Source organism: Saimiri boliviensis, chromosome 13 (assembly GCF_048565385.1).
Source record: "Saimiri boliviensis isolate mSaiBol1 chromosome 13, mSaiBol1.pri, whole genome shotgun sequence".
NCBI classification, from domain to species: domain Eukaryota; kingdom Metazoa; phylum Chordata; class Mammalia; order Primates; family Cebidae; genus Saimiri; species Saimiri boliviensis.
Window position 1 is genome coordinate 54,091,111 of NC_133461.1, and position 16,913 is coordinate 54,108,023.

Here is a 16,913-nt window from a genome sequence, read left to right on the forward strand (position 1 = left end):
TTTCAAAAAAGAAAAAAAAGAAAGAAAAAAAGAAAATAATATATGCACTAAAAAAACTGGATGAGTCTACCCAAAATTATTAATGATTATCTCTGTGTGGTAGTAACAGGATGTGTTTTTCTTTATATGTTCCTATACTACCTAGACTTTCTACAGTTAACACTTTAAAAATTAAAATTACTCTGCTTGCCATGCAGCATTATCTGATTCTCTGTAAATCCATTAATCTTGAGAAGAGAATAAGCTTTTTTTCATGATGGTATCATATTTTGCTCATTTACCTCCCTCCATACGCATGAAAGACAACAGATTCCTTTCCTGTACTAATACAGCCAGTGATTGTCTCCAACATTCCAGAGTTCACCATTTTATACATAAGTAAACGTGTCTTAGGATCAACTGCTTTTTCCTGCAAGAGATAAAGCACTGTAAGTGAAAATAACTGCTAATCACAAAACACTTTCTTAGCCACTTCAAATATTTTTTTTTGAGATGGAGTCTTGCTCTTGTTGCCCAGGCTAGAGTGCAATGGCACAATTTTAGCTCACTGTAAACTCCACCTCCCGGTTCAAACAATTCTTCTGCTTCAGCCTCCTGAGTAGCTGGTATTACAGGTGCCTGCCACCATGCCTGGCTAATTTTTGTATTTTTAGTAGAGATGGGATTTTTACCATGTTGGCCAGGCTGGTCTTGAACTCCGGACCTCTTGATCCACCTGCCTCAGTCTCCTAAAGTGCTGGGATTATAGGCATGAGCCACCAAGCCCAGCCTAATATCTTTTTTTTAGAGAGAGAGACAGGGTCTCACTCTGTTGTCCAGGATGGAATGCAGTGACACGATTATGGCTCACTGCAGCATCAAATTCCTGGACTCAAGTTCAAGTGATCCTCCCACCTCAGCCTCCTGAGTAGCTGGGACTACAGGTGCATACCACCATGCTGGATGCCCAGCTAATTTTTACTCTTTTTGCAGAGACAAGGTCTCTCAGGGTTTCCCAATGTTGCCCAGGCTGGCCTCGAACTCCTGGGCTCAAGCAATCCTTCCACCTGGCCTCTCAAAGTGCTGGGAGCCACATCACCTGGCTTATTTACATCTCTTTTTTTTTTTTTTTTTTGAGTCAGGGTCTTCCTCTGTTACCCAGTCTACAGGACAGTGGTACAAACATGGTTCACTGCAGCCTTGACTTCTCGGGCTCGAGCGATCCTCTCACCTCAGCCTCCCAAGTAACTGGGACCACAGGTGTGTGCCACAATGCCCAGCTAATTTTTTTCGTAGAGCTGGGGGTCATTATGTTGCCTGGGCTATTCTCTCACTCCTTGGCTCAAGTAATCCTCCTGTCTCTGTCTCCCAAAGTAGTGGGATTACAGGTGGGTGCCATAGTGCCTGGCTTTATTTACATCTTTAATTTGAAAAGCCAATCTCATAAAAAATATCAAACATGAAGTTTTTTTTCTTCCCCCAAGTTTTCAAATATGAATCTTCCTAGTAAAAAAGAAAAAAAAAAATGTATAAATCCTTACTGCTGTTGAATGCTCCTTTTTTTCGTGTAGGCGGGCACTTCGACGTTCTTCTGAGTAGGCATGTTGTTTTAAAGCATTGAAAACATGGTTTGATAGTTTTAAATCCATTCCAATTCCATCCCCTACCTGAAACTCAGGTGCAAACTGCCAAAAAGAAGAATTAGCCTCTAAATACTTTAAAATAGGGACAGTAAAACAACAAAACAAAAGTAACAAATGAGTAGTCTTTAATTAATTTCTTACTCAACAGATGATCATACTAGAAAAGCAGAACTCATAGCTACTATAGAGAAAAAATTAATTAACTCATAGAAAGAGGAGCAATATTATTTAAGAAATTACAACCCAAAGGAAGGCATTTATTCTATGCATAGAAAACATCTCATCACATCCAAAACTAAGGCACAACTTTTGGCATATGAGTTGTACCTTGCTTTTAGCCAAAGGACAAAATATTGTACTGTGAAGGCTACACCACATCTTACCAAATACAATTTTGTAATTATTTGTGAAGAGTGGGTTGTTACAGCAAACTATGTCCACACTGTGACAATTAACGTTCTGGAACTGTGCAATTCAGTTAGGTAGCCACTAGCCACATTTGGATATTTAAATTAATTAAATTAAAAATTCGGTTCCTCCATTACACCACCCAAATTTCAAGTCCTCAGTAGCAAATGTGGCTACCATATTGAACAATGCACATATAGAACATTTCTATTACCACAGAAAGTGCTATTGGACAGAACTGTTCTAGAATCAGACTTGGAATATTTCTAGAAATGATATCATTGAATATGTTTACTTAACAAACATTTGTGTTTTAAAATTTAAATATTTCTTATGTCAACCATGATATTTATAAAGGATTTAGAATGCTATGTATATGTTTTTTGAGACGGAGTCTCGCTCTGTCACCCAGACTGGAGTGTGATGGTTTGGTCTCAGCTCACTACAACCTCCGCCTCCTGGGTTCAAGCAATTCTCCTGCCTCAGCCTTCAGAGCAGCTGGGATCACAGGCATGTACCACTATGCTCTGGTAATTTTTTGTATGTTTAGTAGAAATGGGGTTTCACCATGTTAGCCAGGCTGGTCTTGAACTCCTGACCTCGTGATCCACCTCCCTCGGCCTCTCAAAGTGCTGGGATTATAGCTGTGAGCTCGGCCTAGAATGCTATTTTTAAAAATTACACTTTACTTTTGATTTTGCACAGGTAGTTCAGGCACAAGATAATAAATTCAAAAAGCACAAAAGGGGATATGGTGAAAAATATTTCTCCCTCCCATTCATATTCCCCCATCACCACTGTTCTGTTTTTTTTTGGGTAGGGATGCTATTTTATAGAAATATGCTGAAGAATAAATGTTATTTTCATAATAACTATTAATTTTAGAATCAATGTGAGTCAAATTAGTTTTTCAATGCTGCTACAGAATTTTATTCTGAGGTACTTTGTATTTTCATTAATGTCTCAGTTTCCATGATATTGCTGTATTTTTTTTTTTTTTTTTGAGACGGAGTTTCACTCTTGTTACCCAGGCTGGAGTGCAATGGCGCGATCTCGGCTCACCGCAACCTCTGCCTCCTGGGTTCAAGCAATTCTCCTGCCTCAGCCTCCTGAGTAGCTGGGATCACAGGCATGTGCCACCATGCCCAGCTAATTTTTTGTATTTTTAGTAGAGACAGGGTTTCACCATGTTGACCAGGATGGTCTCGATCTCTTGACCTCGTGATCCACCCGCCTCGGCCTCCCAAAGTGCTGGGATTACAGGCTTGAGCCACCGCGCCCGGCCGATATTGCTGTATTATTATCTTAAAACATCTTTAGAAAGGAAGAAAGGTATTTTTAGAAATCTAAGATACTATATTTAGAATCCTGTGTTTAAAACGTATTCAAACAAAACTCTAAATTCAGAGATAGACACTTTCTGTAACTTACATTTTCCATTCTTGCTGTATTCTTTCTCCCACATACTACTTCATCATGTTTGGTGGTGATATCTTTTCCTTTTCCAATAAAGCCCTTTTTAGGAGTGGGAACCGGTTTTGCTAAAGGCAATTAAAACAAGCCAGGTATATAAAAATAGCAAAGACTACATTGCTGCATTCAATGTTGTCTGAAAAGACATTTGAATCTAAGAGTAAATTACCAAATGAGAGTCAAAGAAAAATATAAAACTAAAAGACTTCATTGGAAAAATTAGTCTTCCTATACCTCTATTCTGCTGCCCCCGGAAAAAAAAATCTTTGGTACCTGGTCTGTAGGGATCATCACGAGTATCCTGCCAGTCAACCTCATCTTCAGAGCTATCGCTGTCTTCATAAGGATGCACTTTTCGATAATTTTCAAAGGAAATGGAAACTTAAAAAGCAAAAATAGTTGAAAATTTACTTAGGAGCACATTATGAGTGTTTTCTACCACTCAATGGAGTTGTCACAGTAAGGTTATAGTACCTTTGCTATCTCCATTGAATTTTTTTTCTTCACGCCTAAGCTGTGCATCATATTCTCTGTCAAATTCCATCTGTAGCATCTGAGCCAGCATAAGGTCACTGGAAGTATCAATGTTTTCTCCAGTAATAAATGGTCCTTCAGCAACACTATTAAAAATAAGGCAATATATACTAATACAATGTGCTTAAGTAAACAAAGGTTGCCAATTATGAGAGTAAGAGCTGCCTTTTCCATGTTAAAATTGAACAATAGGAAAGAACTCTATCAAACCATTCACCTTCTTCCACACAGCTAGCCTTAAGACCAATGGCATGCACCTGTGGGAATACCAACTAGGATTAAGAGAGCTGGGAGAGAAAGCTGAAGGTTCTATAATAAAATCCAAACTGAGATCTAGAATTCATTTGTTCTGAATGAAAGTCTGGATGTTTCACTTATCCGTAATGAAAGAACAGATACATATTCGTGAAAAGAGAAACTATAAACACTTGATCAAATCTGTACCTCATCTAGTTCAACTGTGGCATTAACATGAAATAACCAAACCCCACAGAAACAGTGGTTTGTCCAAGATAATAACGAAAACCAATGCAGACTCTGGACCAAAATTCAAATATCAGTGGACTCTCAGCATGGTGCTTTTTCCTAACCACTTGTCATGACAATTACTCATCAAATCCTAAACGTTTGCTATAATAAGTTGCTAGATAAAGTGTTTTGTGAATTTTACTTACGCAACTTCAGGAAAAACAGCAGCTTCTTCTTCTAACTGCAATTCTTTGGCCAGCTGTTCACTCATTACATCAGCCAAAGAACAAGATATTGTATTTTGAGGGATAGCCCAAGGACACTATTAAAAAAGAAAAAAAGAACAGCTCAATTCATCATAATGAAATAAAGTACCTCTCATTTTACAAAGAAGGTTATCTCTGAGGATTAAACTACGTAGTTAAAAACCTAAAATTAACAATTAGCTATTTGTAGAAATCATCTCAAAAGGAAAAATACCTCCCAGGTCAAACTTATTCAAGGATAAATGTAAACTAAAACAGCCCAAAGCACTTTCTAGCCAGCTAAGTAGGTAGATCCTTAAGGCTGAGGGGAAGCATCAAGTTTTTATAGCATCCCCCTAGTAGCCAAAGAGTTAATGTAATTCCTCTTGTTCCAATTCCTTGCTCACCAAGATACTTTCTGCTTATAATCTGATTTCCCAAGTAGATTTTCTTACAGGAATAGACTATACCAACTAGCACAATTTGAAGCCTAATGAAAAGTTATATCTCATTTTAATTTAAATGCTGAGCCATCGAAGTGTACAAATTATGTCAGCCCCTCTCAAGACATCTTAGAATATGCTAAAAACAAAAACAAAAACAAAAACAGGCCAGGCGTGGTGGCTCAGGCTTGTAATCCTAGCACTTCGGGAGGCCAACGCAGGCAGACCACTGAGGTCAGGAGTTCAAGACCAGCCTGGCCAACATGGTGAAACTCCGTATCTACCAAAAATACAAAAAAATTAGCTGGGTGTGGTGGCGCGTGCCTGTAGTCCCAGCTACTCAGGAGAATGGGGCAGGAGAATCACCCTAGCAGGTTAAGGTTGCAGTGAACCAAGATTACACCACTGCACTCCAGCCTGGGTGACAGAGTGAGACCCCCTGCCATACATATACACACAAAAAGCAAGAACAATCAACAAAAATTTTAGTTTTTATTTTATCTCTTTTTTTTTTTTTTTTGGAGACAGAGTCTCCTCTGTCACCCAGGCTGAAGTGCTGTGGTGTGATCTTGGCTCACTGCAACCTCCATCTTCCCAGGTTTAAGCAATTCTCCTGCCTTAGCCTCTTGAGTAGCTGGGATTACAGGTGTGAGCAACCACACCCACTAATTTTTGTATTTTTAGTAGAGATAGAGCTTTGCCATGTTGTCCAGGCTGGTCTTGAATTCCTAACTTCAGGTAATCTGCCCGCCTCAGCCTTCCAAAATACTGGGATTACAGGTGTGAGCCACCATGCCCAGCCCCAAAATTTTATTTCTGAACTTTAGAAGCTGAGAAACAGGCTCTTAAAACAACGCCAACACAACACAGTAATATTCTGTCAGACCCAGTTGGCCTTCCTCAGTGACATACCACTGCCTCAGCCTTCTTGAAATCAAACTGTAGGTTTATTTCAAATTCATAATTTTTGAGGGAGCAAGATGTTTTCCTCAGCAGCAGCAAATGATTATATTTTATAGCCTAGTGATTAAAACCTTTAATATTAAGATGTCTAAGCATCTCCTGAACTTGCCCAGTTCTTTCCATCCCTCTTCCATAATTCTACTCCAAGGTATCCCATTCACTGGGTTACATTCAGCGCATCCTAACGAATCTTTCTGCTCTCAATCTTGCTAGTTTCCATTCTCCACACCATAACACAATAATTGTTCTAAAATGCAGATGTGATTAGTTCCATCTCCTTACTCAAAATCTCTTTTATTCTTTCCCATTGCTTTTAGGATGAAGTCCATACTCATTCCTTAACTACTACTGAGTATCTAATTTAGAATATAGCATAAAATGATATCTGTTTTAGCCACAAAATGATTTGATCAAGTTCAGCCAGTGTAGGCCCTCTAGCTGGTCTAAAGACTTGTTTGTTGCATGACACTCAGAGACAACTGGGCAAGTGACCTTTGTTCAGGTTCCACAGTATTGACATTCAGGAATTTACTTGGCTCAGGCTGTTTGGGTGGAGCACCTTAAGGGTGACAAATGATAACTATATTTATGCCTGAGTGAGTAAGAATCAAGTTTTATCTAGTCTCACCCTAAGACTGAGGAAATACACTTGGCACCTAGCACACACCTACAAACACCATCACAGAACTATTCCAGCCTTCTATAAGGCCAGACTTGGAGAGAAGAGTCTTCCTGAAGGTGTGGTATGACTCTCATTCACTAGGAGCTTATCTGTATTGAGTGGAGAACTCTCCTGGTAAGGATTTTAAGGTCTAGAATCTTGAAGCTTTCTCTAATCTGGAGAATATAGCTAATTTTTTGGCCTCATGACTCTGCTGACTTCATCCTCTAGGTAGAAGGTACAATGGCATTTAGCCTAGAAATGTTTCATCTGATCAGTTGTATAGTCCAGGTTCCAAAAGGCAGATGACCGTCTAACTCAGAATTCTCAATCACGTTCGGCAATAACAAACAGTTTCATAACAGACAACATTTGAATATTCACTATACTTAAGATATTTGGTTACATATACATAACTTACATAGATTACACAACAATTAAGTAGCTGCAATCCATCCCCATTTTACGGATTTTAAAACTGAAATACATAAAGGCTTTTCTTTTAACCCAGGATGAGCTCTGAACCAAGGCAGCAGGACGCCAGGCTGCACCCTCAGCACTTTGCTATACAGCTTCCCCATCACCTCAGCCTGGAATGTGAGAAGCAAACTGCCCTACCGCCCGCAATACAAAAATCCAAATTCCCCACCCTGGGCAACACAGCAAGACCTCATCTCCACAGAAAAATTTAAAACTAGCTGGGCACAGTGGCAAATGCCTGTAGTCCCAGCTACTCAGGAGGCTGAAGTACGAGGATCATTGAGCCCTATAATTGTGCCACTGCACTCCAGCCTGGGTGACAGAGTAAGACCCTATCTCTAAATAAATAAATAAAATCCAAATTCCTCAGCAAGGAATGCCCTTTACAACTTGCTCTGATTTAGCTTTCCAATCTCAACCCTCATCTATTCTACACTCTAGTAACACTAATTATATGCCAAAGATGGCATACTTAGGCCTTGCACAGTGGCTCATGCCTGTAATCCCAGCACTCTGGAAGGCTGAGGCCGGCAGATCACCTGAGGTCCGGAGTTTGAGACCCGTCTGGCCAACATGGCAAAACACCATCTCTACTAAAAATATAAAAATTAGCCGGGAGTGGTGGCGGGTGCCTGTAGTTCCAGCTACTCAGGAGGCTGAGGCAGAAGAATCACTTGAACCCAGGAGGTGGAGGCTGCAGTGAGCTGAGACTGTGTCACTTTACTCTAGCCTGGGAGACAGAGCAAGACTGTCTCAAAAACAAACAAAAGAGATGGCACACTTTCCCCCCTGCATACCTCCACACATTCCTTTCTCTACCATTGGTTTTTCTTCCTTCTTTATTTACACCAATTAAATGTCACCTCCTCTATACGGTTGTCTTGATGTTACCAAAGTTGGATCCTTTCCTTTGTGTTCCCATAGCAGTATGCAAACAATGTTAATGCAGGGCTGATCACTGTATTAGGGTTAATGCATTAGCCACAATACGGCGTGACCCCCTGAAGGGTAGAGTCTTCTCATCCATCTTCAGAGCCCAGCATAGAGCTTCAGACACCAAAAGGCATTCCAGTATTTCCTGAGCAGTATGTGCCAAAAGCAAACACTGGAATGCTCGGCTGCAGAGGTCTGATGCCTTTCTACATCCCTACTAATCTAATGTCCTTTCCCCTATCTTGGAACGTCTGCCCTTTTGCCTGCTCACTTCTGAGGCTTCAAGTCTTTTGCCATTTGTCAATTAATTCTGCTAAGGTATTAAAGTATTAGCTGACAATGTCTCAGAAAAGGCAAAAATGACAGGCAGGAATTTTGTTATTTTGAGGCAGAGAGTGACCTATTCACAGATACACTGGATCAAGAAGGGAAACATGTAGAGACCTCTAACAGCACCAAGGTACCCTCATGCCCACGCCTGCTGACCCTAGACTCTAGAGACTACACTACCCTGTGCCAGCTCAACTGGTTCACTTCACACTTAGGCAACTTCCTTGGGTGAGGTAAATAAGTAAAGATTTCAGAAAGGCTGTCACTCCCATACTTGGAAATCAAACCCAAACTCTTCAAGCCAACAGTTAAAAGCCCTCCATACACCTTTCCCAGGCTGTGAGAGGGACAGCTTCTGGGATGGGGGAAGACCCCTTGGGCTTTCCCTATAGACAGAAGCAGTTCATTATCCCAAGTGCTCAGAAAATTTACTGCAGGCTCCTCCTAAGAACAGGTACCACAGGCTGTATATAAGGGAATCCTCTGTCATCTGTGACTCTTCAGTAAACCGCTCTTTGTAAAAATTCTAATGAGATGGGGGAAAGGCCTTCTACAATCTTGCTCTGTCCTAGCTACCCAAAGTCATTTCCTACTATTCCACTCATCAACACAAACTGCCTACAGTGTCACAATCTGATGGGACACCCCATACAATCCTTTCCAGTTAGGGATTGTTCATCAAAGGACATTCATCAAGCTTTTAACCAGCCTCTCGGTTTTTTCTTTCCTGTTGCTAAATAACCGTAAGACCCACCCTGTTTTCCTCTCCTTTACAAAACCGCCACCACTGAACTCTGTTCCTTGGGGTTCTTCACTACTACTGCATTCTCCCCTACCTGGCTGGCTGCACATTAGAGGGGAATCATCTCCCTTTCCTTCTACTTCCTAAAGATGTGACCTTCGCTGCTTATACCATTTTTTTTTTAAAGGTTTACTGCAGTTAAGTATGGGTAAAGTATCAAGTAAAATTAAAAACAACAGCTGGGACGGTGGCTCACGCCTGTAATACTAACACTTTGGGAGGCTGAGGCAGGTGGATTGCTTGAGCTCAGGAGTTCAAGACCAGCCTGGGCAACATGATGAAACCCGGTTTGTACTAAAATACAAAAAAAAAAAAAAAAAAAAAAAAAAAAAAAAATTAGCCAGGTGTGGTGATACACAACTGCAGTCTCAGCTACTCTGGATGCTAAGGCATGAGAATTGCTTGAGCCCAAGGGGCAGAGGTTATAGTGAGCCAAGACTGCACCACTGCACTCCAGCCTGGGCAACAGAGTAAGACTCTTGTCAGAAAGAAGAAAAAGAAAAAGAAGGAAAAGAAAGGAAAGGAAAGGAAAAGAAAAGAAAAGAGAGAGAGAGAGAAAGAAAGAGAGAAAGAGAAAAAGAGAGAAAGAAAGACAGAAAACCAGCAAACATGAAAGAGGCACACAGTAACAAAAATTCAGTCCTCTACTGGAAGCAGGTCAAGAGAACCATAACCTACAGGAAGGTCCCCTTTCTAACCATGCAGCTAGAAGACATGATCTAAGCAGAAAATTTAAGTAAGTAATTTTTCAACTCAAGCGTCTCTGTAAAAAAAAAAGATCTGGGTCTACATAACAACACTAATCCATTAAAAAATTTTTTTCAGTTTTAGAATAGTCTTACTTTTATAGAAAAAAACTGCCAAGACAGTACAGAGTTCCCAAATACTACACACTCAGTTTCTCCAAACTGAGTGTTACAATAACGCAAGGTGTTAATATTATAACACCTTGCATTAGTATCATACATTTGTCGCAATTAATAAACCAATATTGACACATTATTATTATTAACTGAAGTCCATACTCTATTCAGATTTCCTTAGTTTTTCCCTAACATCCTTTTTCTCTTCCAGGATCCCATTCGGAATACCACATTACATTAAGTTGTCATGTATTCTTAAACTCCTCTGAGGCTGTGAGTTTCTCAGACTTTCCTTATTTTTTATAACTTTGACACTTTTGAGGAATACTGCTAATTCTTCTTTTTTTTTTTTTTTAAACAAAACTCTCTATCAACAGAGCCACACACTTCCTCACTTTTGTTTACAGTTTGCCAATCCTCCCTTCTTGGATTTCCCCTAAAATTCTTTGACTGTAATAGTAGTTCAGTGGCCGGGTGTGGTGGCTCATGTCTGTAATCCCAGCACTTTGGGAGACCAAGGAGGTCGGGAGTTTGAGACCAGCCTGGCCAACATGGTGAAACCCCGTCTCTACTAAAAATACAAAAAAGTTAACTGGGCGTGGTGGCTATAATCCCAGCTACTCTGGAGGCTGAGGCAGGAGAATCACTTGAACCCAGAAGGTGGAGGTTGCAGTGAGCTGAGATCATGCCATTGCATTCCAGCCTGGGCAACAAGAGTGAAGCTCTGTCTCAAAGAAAAAAAAAAAAGTAATTCAGCATTTTGTAACTTGTACCCTCGTTCCCTGGGAGAAGGATCCACAAAACCCATTCAGAGGGTCTATGAAGTCAAAATTTTCACAAAAGTAGTAAGACATTCTTTGTCTTTTTAACTCTCCAAAGAGTGTGACATTTTCCAGAGTCTTCATCAGATGTGATGACATCATCACTCTGATGGCTAATGGAAAGTGTGCTTGGTATTCTCATATTTTCTAAAATTTTCTAAAGAGTAGATTTAAGATATAAATGCACATTTTTAGAGATTAACTCAGTTTTTTCTCAGTATTTCTGCCTTGCTCTTATTACCCATCTTCACTTATACCTGCTACCATCTAATTAGCAGTGAGGATGGATTTTCTTTAAATATTTCAATTTCACAACAGATTGAATGAAAAAAGAAGATAAAAGAATCCAAATATCTTCTAATAAGTCAGATGTTAGAGACTTGCAAAAATATAAAATAATGCTGTTCACTGATTTTGTTTTCAAAAATAGTTTTCTTTTGGCTAAGTGTGGTGGTTCATATTTGTAATTCTAGTACTTTGGGAGGCCAAGGTACGAAGACTGCTTGAGGCTACAAGTTCCAGACTAGCCTGAACAACTCAGTAAGATCTCATCTCTATTTTTTTTGTTTATTTTCTTTTTCTACTTTTCTCACATGTTCTAGTCCACTTTTTAAAGTTTTCTTTAAATGTAAAAATGTTATGCTAACATATGACTTTTTTTTTTTAAAGCCAGTCAAATTTAACAGTAGGGAGGTTTATATCAACTTTAACGATACTAATGTTAATAAGTTCTGATAATACACTACCATCGAACTACATGACTTTTAAATGACTTAAAATTTTTCTACTTCTCAGTTTTAGTTTCGGATATGATAAATATCAATTGACATAATCAACATAAACAAAAGACGTTTGGGGTCCTCAATGATTTTTTTTTTATTATCTCGGAAGCCCAAGATCAAGGGTTTCTCTTTTTTTTTTTTTTTTTTTTTTTGAGACGGAGTTTCTCTCTTGTTGCCCAGGCTGGAGTGCAATGGCGCGATCTCGGCTCACCGCAACCTCCGCCTCCTGGGCTCAGGCAATTCTCCTGCCTCAGCCTCCTGAGTAGCTGAGATTACAGGCACGCGCCACCACGCCCAGCTAGTTTTTTGTATTTTTAGCAGAGACGGGGTTTCACCATGTTGACCAGAATGGTCTCGATCTCTCGACCTCGTGATCCACCCGCCTCGGCCTCCCAAAGTGCTGGGATTACAGGCTTGAGCCACCGCGCCCGGCCCCTCAATGATTTTTAAGAGTATAAATAATTCCTGGCCGGCACAGTGGCTCATGCCTGTAATCCCAGCACTTTGGGAGGCCTAGGAAGGTGGATCACCTGAGGTTGGGAGTTCAAGACCAGCTTGACCAATATGGAGAAACCCCATATCTACCAAAAATACAAAAAATTAGCCAGGTGTGGTGGTGCATGCCTGTAATCCCAGCTACTCAGGAGGCTGAGGCAGGAGAATCGCTTGAACCCGGGCAGAGGTTGCAGTGAGCTGAGATGGCACCATTGTACTCCAGCCTCGGCAACAAGAGTGAAAATCCACCTCAAAAAAAAAAAAAAAAAGTCCTGCTGGGTGCGTGGTGGCTGATGCCTGTAATCCCAGCACTTTGGGAAGCCAAAGTGGGTGGATCACCTGAGGTCAGGTGTTTGAGATCAGCCTGGCCAACACGGTGAAACCCCGTCTCTACTAAAAATACAAAAATTAGCTAGACCTGGTGGTGGGCACCTATAATCCCAGCTATTCAGGAGGCTGGGTCACAAGAATCACTTGAACCCAGGAGACGGAGATAAATAAATAAATAAAAATAAAAAAACAGAGAAAGAAAAAGTCCTAACAAAAAAGTTTTGAGAATCTTTCCATTTTTCAAAACCCTCCTCAAATCTTCACCTCTTCCATATAGGCTTCTGTAATCACTCTGGTTTTCCACAAGATTAGGGAAAAAAAGGATTAATGATAGTACTTTCAGCCTCTTTCTAATTGTTTTGCCTCTCAAAACACTGTCCTCCCAATAGAGAGCATCTATAAATCCCAGAAGCATTTTTTGTTGTACAATAAAAAAGGGATTTTATAGTTCTGATGATGTACACTTAAGTAAAAATATGACTGTTAAGTATTTTATACTGAATTAGTTTTTTAAGTGAAATTTGTTCTGAATTTAGGATGTATTATGAATACAGTTTGTCTCATTTGACATTTTTAGCAGCCTCTGTCAATGCTTAACTGAAGGACTTTAACATATACAGTATATATTTATAATATTAGTTTCTGTCTACTAATCTTGACCTTGTAAACAAGGCCTTAAGGAAAAACACACAAAATAACATGCAGATGTAACCACATTTGCCAACGCAGTACCTCAGATTCTTCCAACAGTTGTATGAGAGCTTTTATAAAATTAACTTTCCCTTACTCAATAGCTAATTATTGACCTCTTTTCCTGTTAAGACCTGGCCTGAAGATCTAGTAAATTTCACAGGTAACCTTTTAAATGGGAACAAGTATTCTGTGTTAGAATGTAAAGAACAATTATGAAGCTAGAAAAGCTAGATTCTTTCACGACCTTAATTTGTGAAACACAAAATCCCAGTTGAAGCCCTCTGCTCTCAAGCAGACCCTCTATAAAGTGACAGAAAAGCATTTTCATCCATATAATCAAAGTATCATGAAAAGACCTGCCTGGAAACCAGAAACCAAATGTGAAATAAACGTCTTTAGTTTGTCATTCTATGAAAAAGTTTAAACGTCAAAGCCTAGGCAGATAATAAAAAATTCATAACCACTTTACAGTCCGTGGTGTGCACTTGAATATTAGCGTCGAGGGAGGAGGGTGTGCCTGGGTTTTATCTTTTACTACTTCAAAAACAAGGAAGTTCCAAACTAGGATAACGACACTTGTCAAATTAAGGAAATACCTTCCTAAACCAACTTTCTATCCGGCTGGCTGTGTATTCGGCTGACTCAACTTGGCCCGTGAAAAACAAGATCGTGCTTGTTTCCCCTCTAGTGTCAGCGTGTGTAAGCCAGTCCTGCTCAGATACATGCTACGGTGATTCAGGAGAGAGAGCTGAAGAAACAGAGCCCTAACCACTCAAGGTGGCCTTTGGGAACCCCAGCCGCCCTCCACCCCTCTTTGTGGAAAGAGGGGTGCTCCCTTTCCGCATCCCTCTTTCCACAGCCCCGCGGCCAGTGCCCCCGCTTGCCGAGGTCGGCGGGGTCCAGCCCCAGAACCTCCCGAGTTGCCCACCAAGCCGCCCTCCCCGGGCCTTCCGAGAGAACCAGCCGGGGTGACCAACGCAGGTGTACTCCAACTTCGTCTGCCACTTACCTTGCTGGGTCCCCAGGCCGCTGCCGGCCCGGGCTCGGGCGATGCCACTCCTACCAGATCCATTGGGGGATGAAGGCAGCGACAAAAACAGAGCAGAGAGGAGGCAGGACGGGAAGCAGGCTCCGCGAGGAGACAGGCGGGGCAGGGGCGACTGGCTGCTGGTGCCGGAGCGGAGGTGACAGATGGCGGCGGCGGCCGCGTCCGGAACTGGATCTCTCCTCTTCCGCCCAACTCGCGGGGACAGTCGCTTCCGATTGGCCGCCCGCCCCTGGCTCCTCCTTAAGGCACCTTTCCCCGCTCGCGGGCGGGCCACTTCCGGCCGCTGACAGCCGGTCTCGGGGATGCAAGGACCAGCTGGTTGTCTCTCGGGGTCACGTTGCCGGTGTCGCCCAGAGCCGGGCAGCGACTGGGTGTGGCTTCCTTTGGCCCAGGCTCTGCCCTGTCCCCGCACTGCCATTTCCTTCCTTCCTCCTTGGCACCCGAGACAGCCGCTGGATCGAAACTGGATTAGACTTGTGGATTGTAAATAAATAAACAAACTAGGCTCTCTCTGCTTATTCATTATTTCCTGGCGTAATTCTAAACTGGGATGACTTGGGAGACAGAAAACGGCAGGTTTATAGAGGGAAAGGGCCTGGAGGGGACAGTCGGAGTTTGTGGTGGTGGTTGTTGCTGGGCGGGGAGTGGAATGCGGAAAATGTGTAAAATGTGTTACATAACAGTGAGCAAAAATAAGGCTGCATAATAAAAATTTTGATTCTGTATTTTGTAGAGATTCTAATAAAATGACCAGGTAAAAGATAACTAAGCATTGGATTTCACTTAGGATATCAATGCACTGTTCAAAATCTTCCATTAGCTCTTTAGCCCTCAAATTACCCTGAGAGCTAAATTACCCGACAGAATTATTTTACTGATATTGAAACTGAGGCACAGAGAAGTAAAGTAATTTAGTTGAGGTCACACAGATAACAAGTGGCAAAGCTAATAACGGATGAACCTAGGCAATTGGTTTGGGAACTGGCCTGGCTGTACATTATGTGTTGACTGTAAACAATACACTGTCTGTATGTCGTATATTCAGACATTCTAGAAATAGGTACTGAATGACTGTTTTCCCTAAATCTCAGTTCTGAGTCAGTATCTCTAACTGTCCATACTTGAGAGCCCTGGGTTACTGATCTTAATGATATCTATTAGTACACAATCTTTGCCTTCTTTCCATTCCAGGTGAAAACATGTTCTGAATCCTCCAAACACTCCTACTACAATCAGGCAAATCATAGCCATATGATAGGGTGCAGACGTGTGCTTGGCAAATGTTGCCTATATATGTGAATGTGTGTGGAACATTAGTGTTCCTTCTTAGTGTTCAAAGGGCTGTAATTGGAGTATAAGTAGTTGAAGAAAAATGGGTGTAACTATTAATAGAAATGGACTTCTCAATTCTGGTTAAGAAAAAAATAGGAGAGCCCAGGTGTGATGGCTCATGCCTGTAATCCCAGCACTTTTGGAGGCCGAGGCAGGTGGATCACCTTAGGAGTTTGAAACCAGCCTGGCCAACATGGTGAAACCCTGTCTCTACTAAAAAATACAAAACTCAGCCAGGTGTGGTGGCACATGCATATAATCCCAGCTACTTGGGAGACTGAGGCAGGAGAAACACTTGAACCCTGGAAGAGCCAGACTCCGTCATAAAATAGAGAAGAGAGGAGAGAAGAGAGAAGAGAAGAGAGGAGAGAAGAGAGAAAGAGAAGAGAGAAGAGGGAAGAGAAGAGAAAGAAGAGAAGGGAAGGGGAGGGGAGGGGAGGGAAGAAGAGAAGAGAAGGGAAGGATAGAGAAGGGAAGGGAAGGGAAGAGTAGAGAAGAGAAGGTTGAAGAATGCAGGAAAGGTCTAGGTCCAAGAGTTTTTAATACTAAGGATTTAAGAGTTTAGACAAAGAGTGGTTAAGTGGGGAGAATAATGTTTCAGATTTGCTTACAAAAAATATAATTCCGACAGCTGTATAAAGGCAGATTGGAAAGGTGAAGTTGGAGACTTGAAAATCTGACAGGTGGGCCGGGCGCGGTGGCTCAAGCCTGTAATCCCAGCACTTTGGGAGGCCGAGGCGGGTGGATCACAAGGTCGAGAGATCGAGACCATCCCGGTCAACATGGTGAAACCCCGTCTCTACTAAAAATACAAAAAATTAGCTGGGCATGGTGGTGCGTGCCTGTAATCCCAGCTACTCAGGAGGCTGGGGCAGGAGAATTGCTTGAACCCAGGAGGCGGAGGTTGCGGTGAGCCGAGATCGCGCCATTGCACTCCAGCCTGGGTAACAAGAGCGAAACTCCGTCTCAAAAAAAAAAAAAAAAAAAAAAAAAAAAAAAAAAAAAAAAAAAAAAAAAAAAAAAAAAAAAAAAAAAAAAAAAGAAAATCTGACAGGTGGTTGACGAGGAGGTTGCCCAGACTCCCATTGACCCTTTATTTTTTTATTATTATTTTTTTAAGACAGAGTTCTGCTCTGTCACCCAGGCTGGAGTGCAACGGTACGATCTCAGCTCACCGCGACCTCCAC

General features: G+C 41.4%; 1 protein-coding gene across 2 annotated transcripts in view; it reads right to left on the reverse strand.

Moving 5' to 3' along the window:
* RIOK3 (RIO kinase 3) overlaps positions 1 to 14,576 on the reverse strand; it is a 28,158-nt gene extending 13,582 nt beyond the window's left edge. Inside the window, exons 1-7 of one of the 2 annotated variants that reach the window (XM_074383680.1) lie at positions 14,356 to 14,576; positions 4,712 to 4,827; positions 3,978 to 4,123; positions 3,777 to 3,884; positions 3,462 to 3,571; positions 1,521 to 1,664; positions 282 to 409 (exon numbers count right to left, since the gene is read on the reverse strand). In XM_074383680.1, coding sequence (XP_074239781.1) covers positions 282 to 409; positions 1,521 to 1,664; positions 3,462 to 3,571; positions 3,777 to 3,884; positions 3,978 to 4,123; positions 4,712 to 4,827; positions 14,356 to 14,418 — 815 coding nt within the window. In that variant the 5' untranslated portion in view covers positions 14,419 to 14,576. The remainder of the gene's footprint in view (positions 1 to 281; positions 410 to 1,520; positions 1,665 to 3,461; positions 3,572 to 3,776; positions 3,885 to 3,977; positions 4,124 to 4,711; positions 4,828 to 14,355) is intronic. The other variant, XM_010335506.3, reaches the window with a different exon arrangement.
* Between the last annotated feature and the right edge of the window lie 2,337 nt (positions 14,577 to 16,913).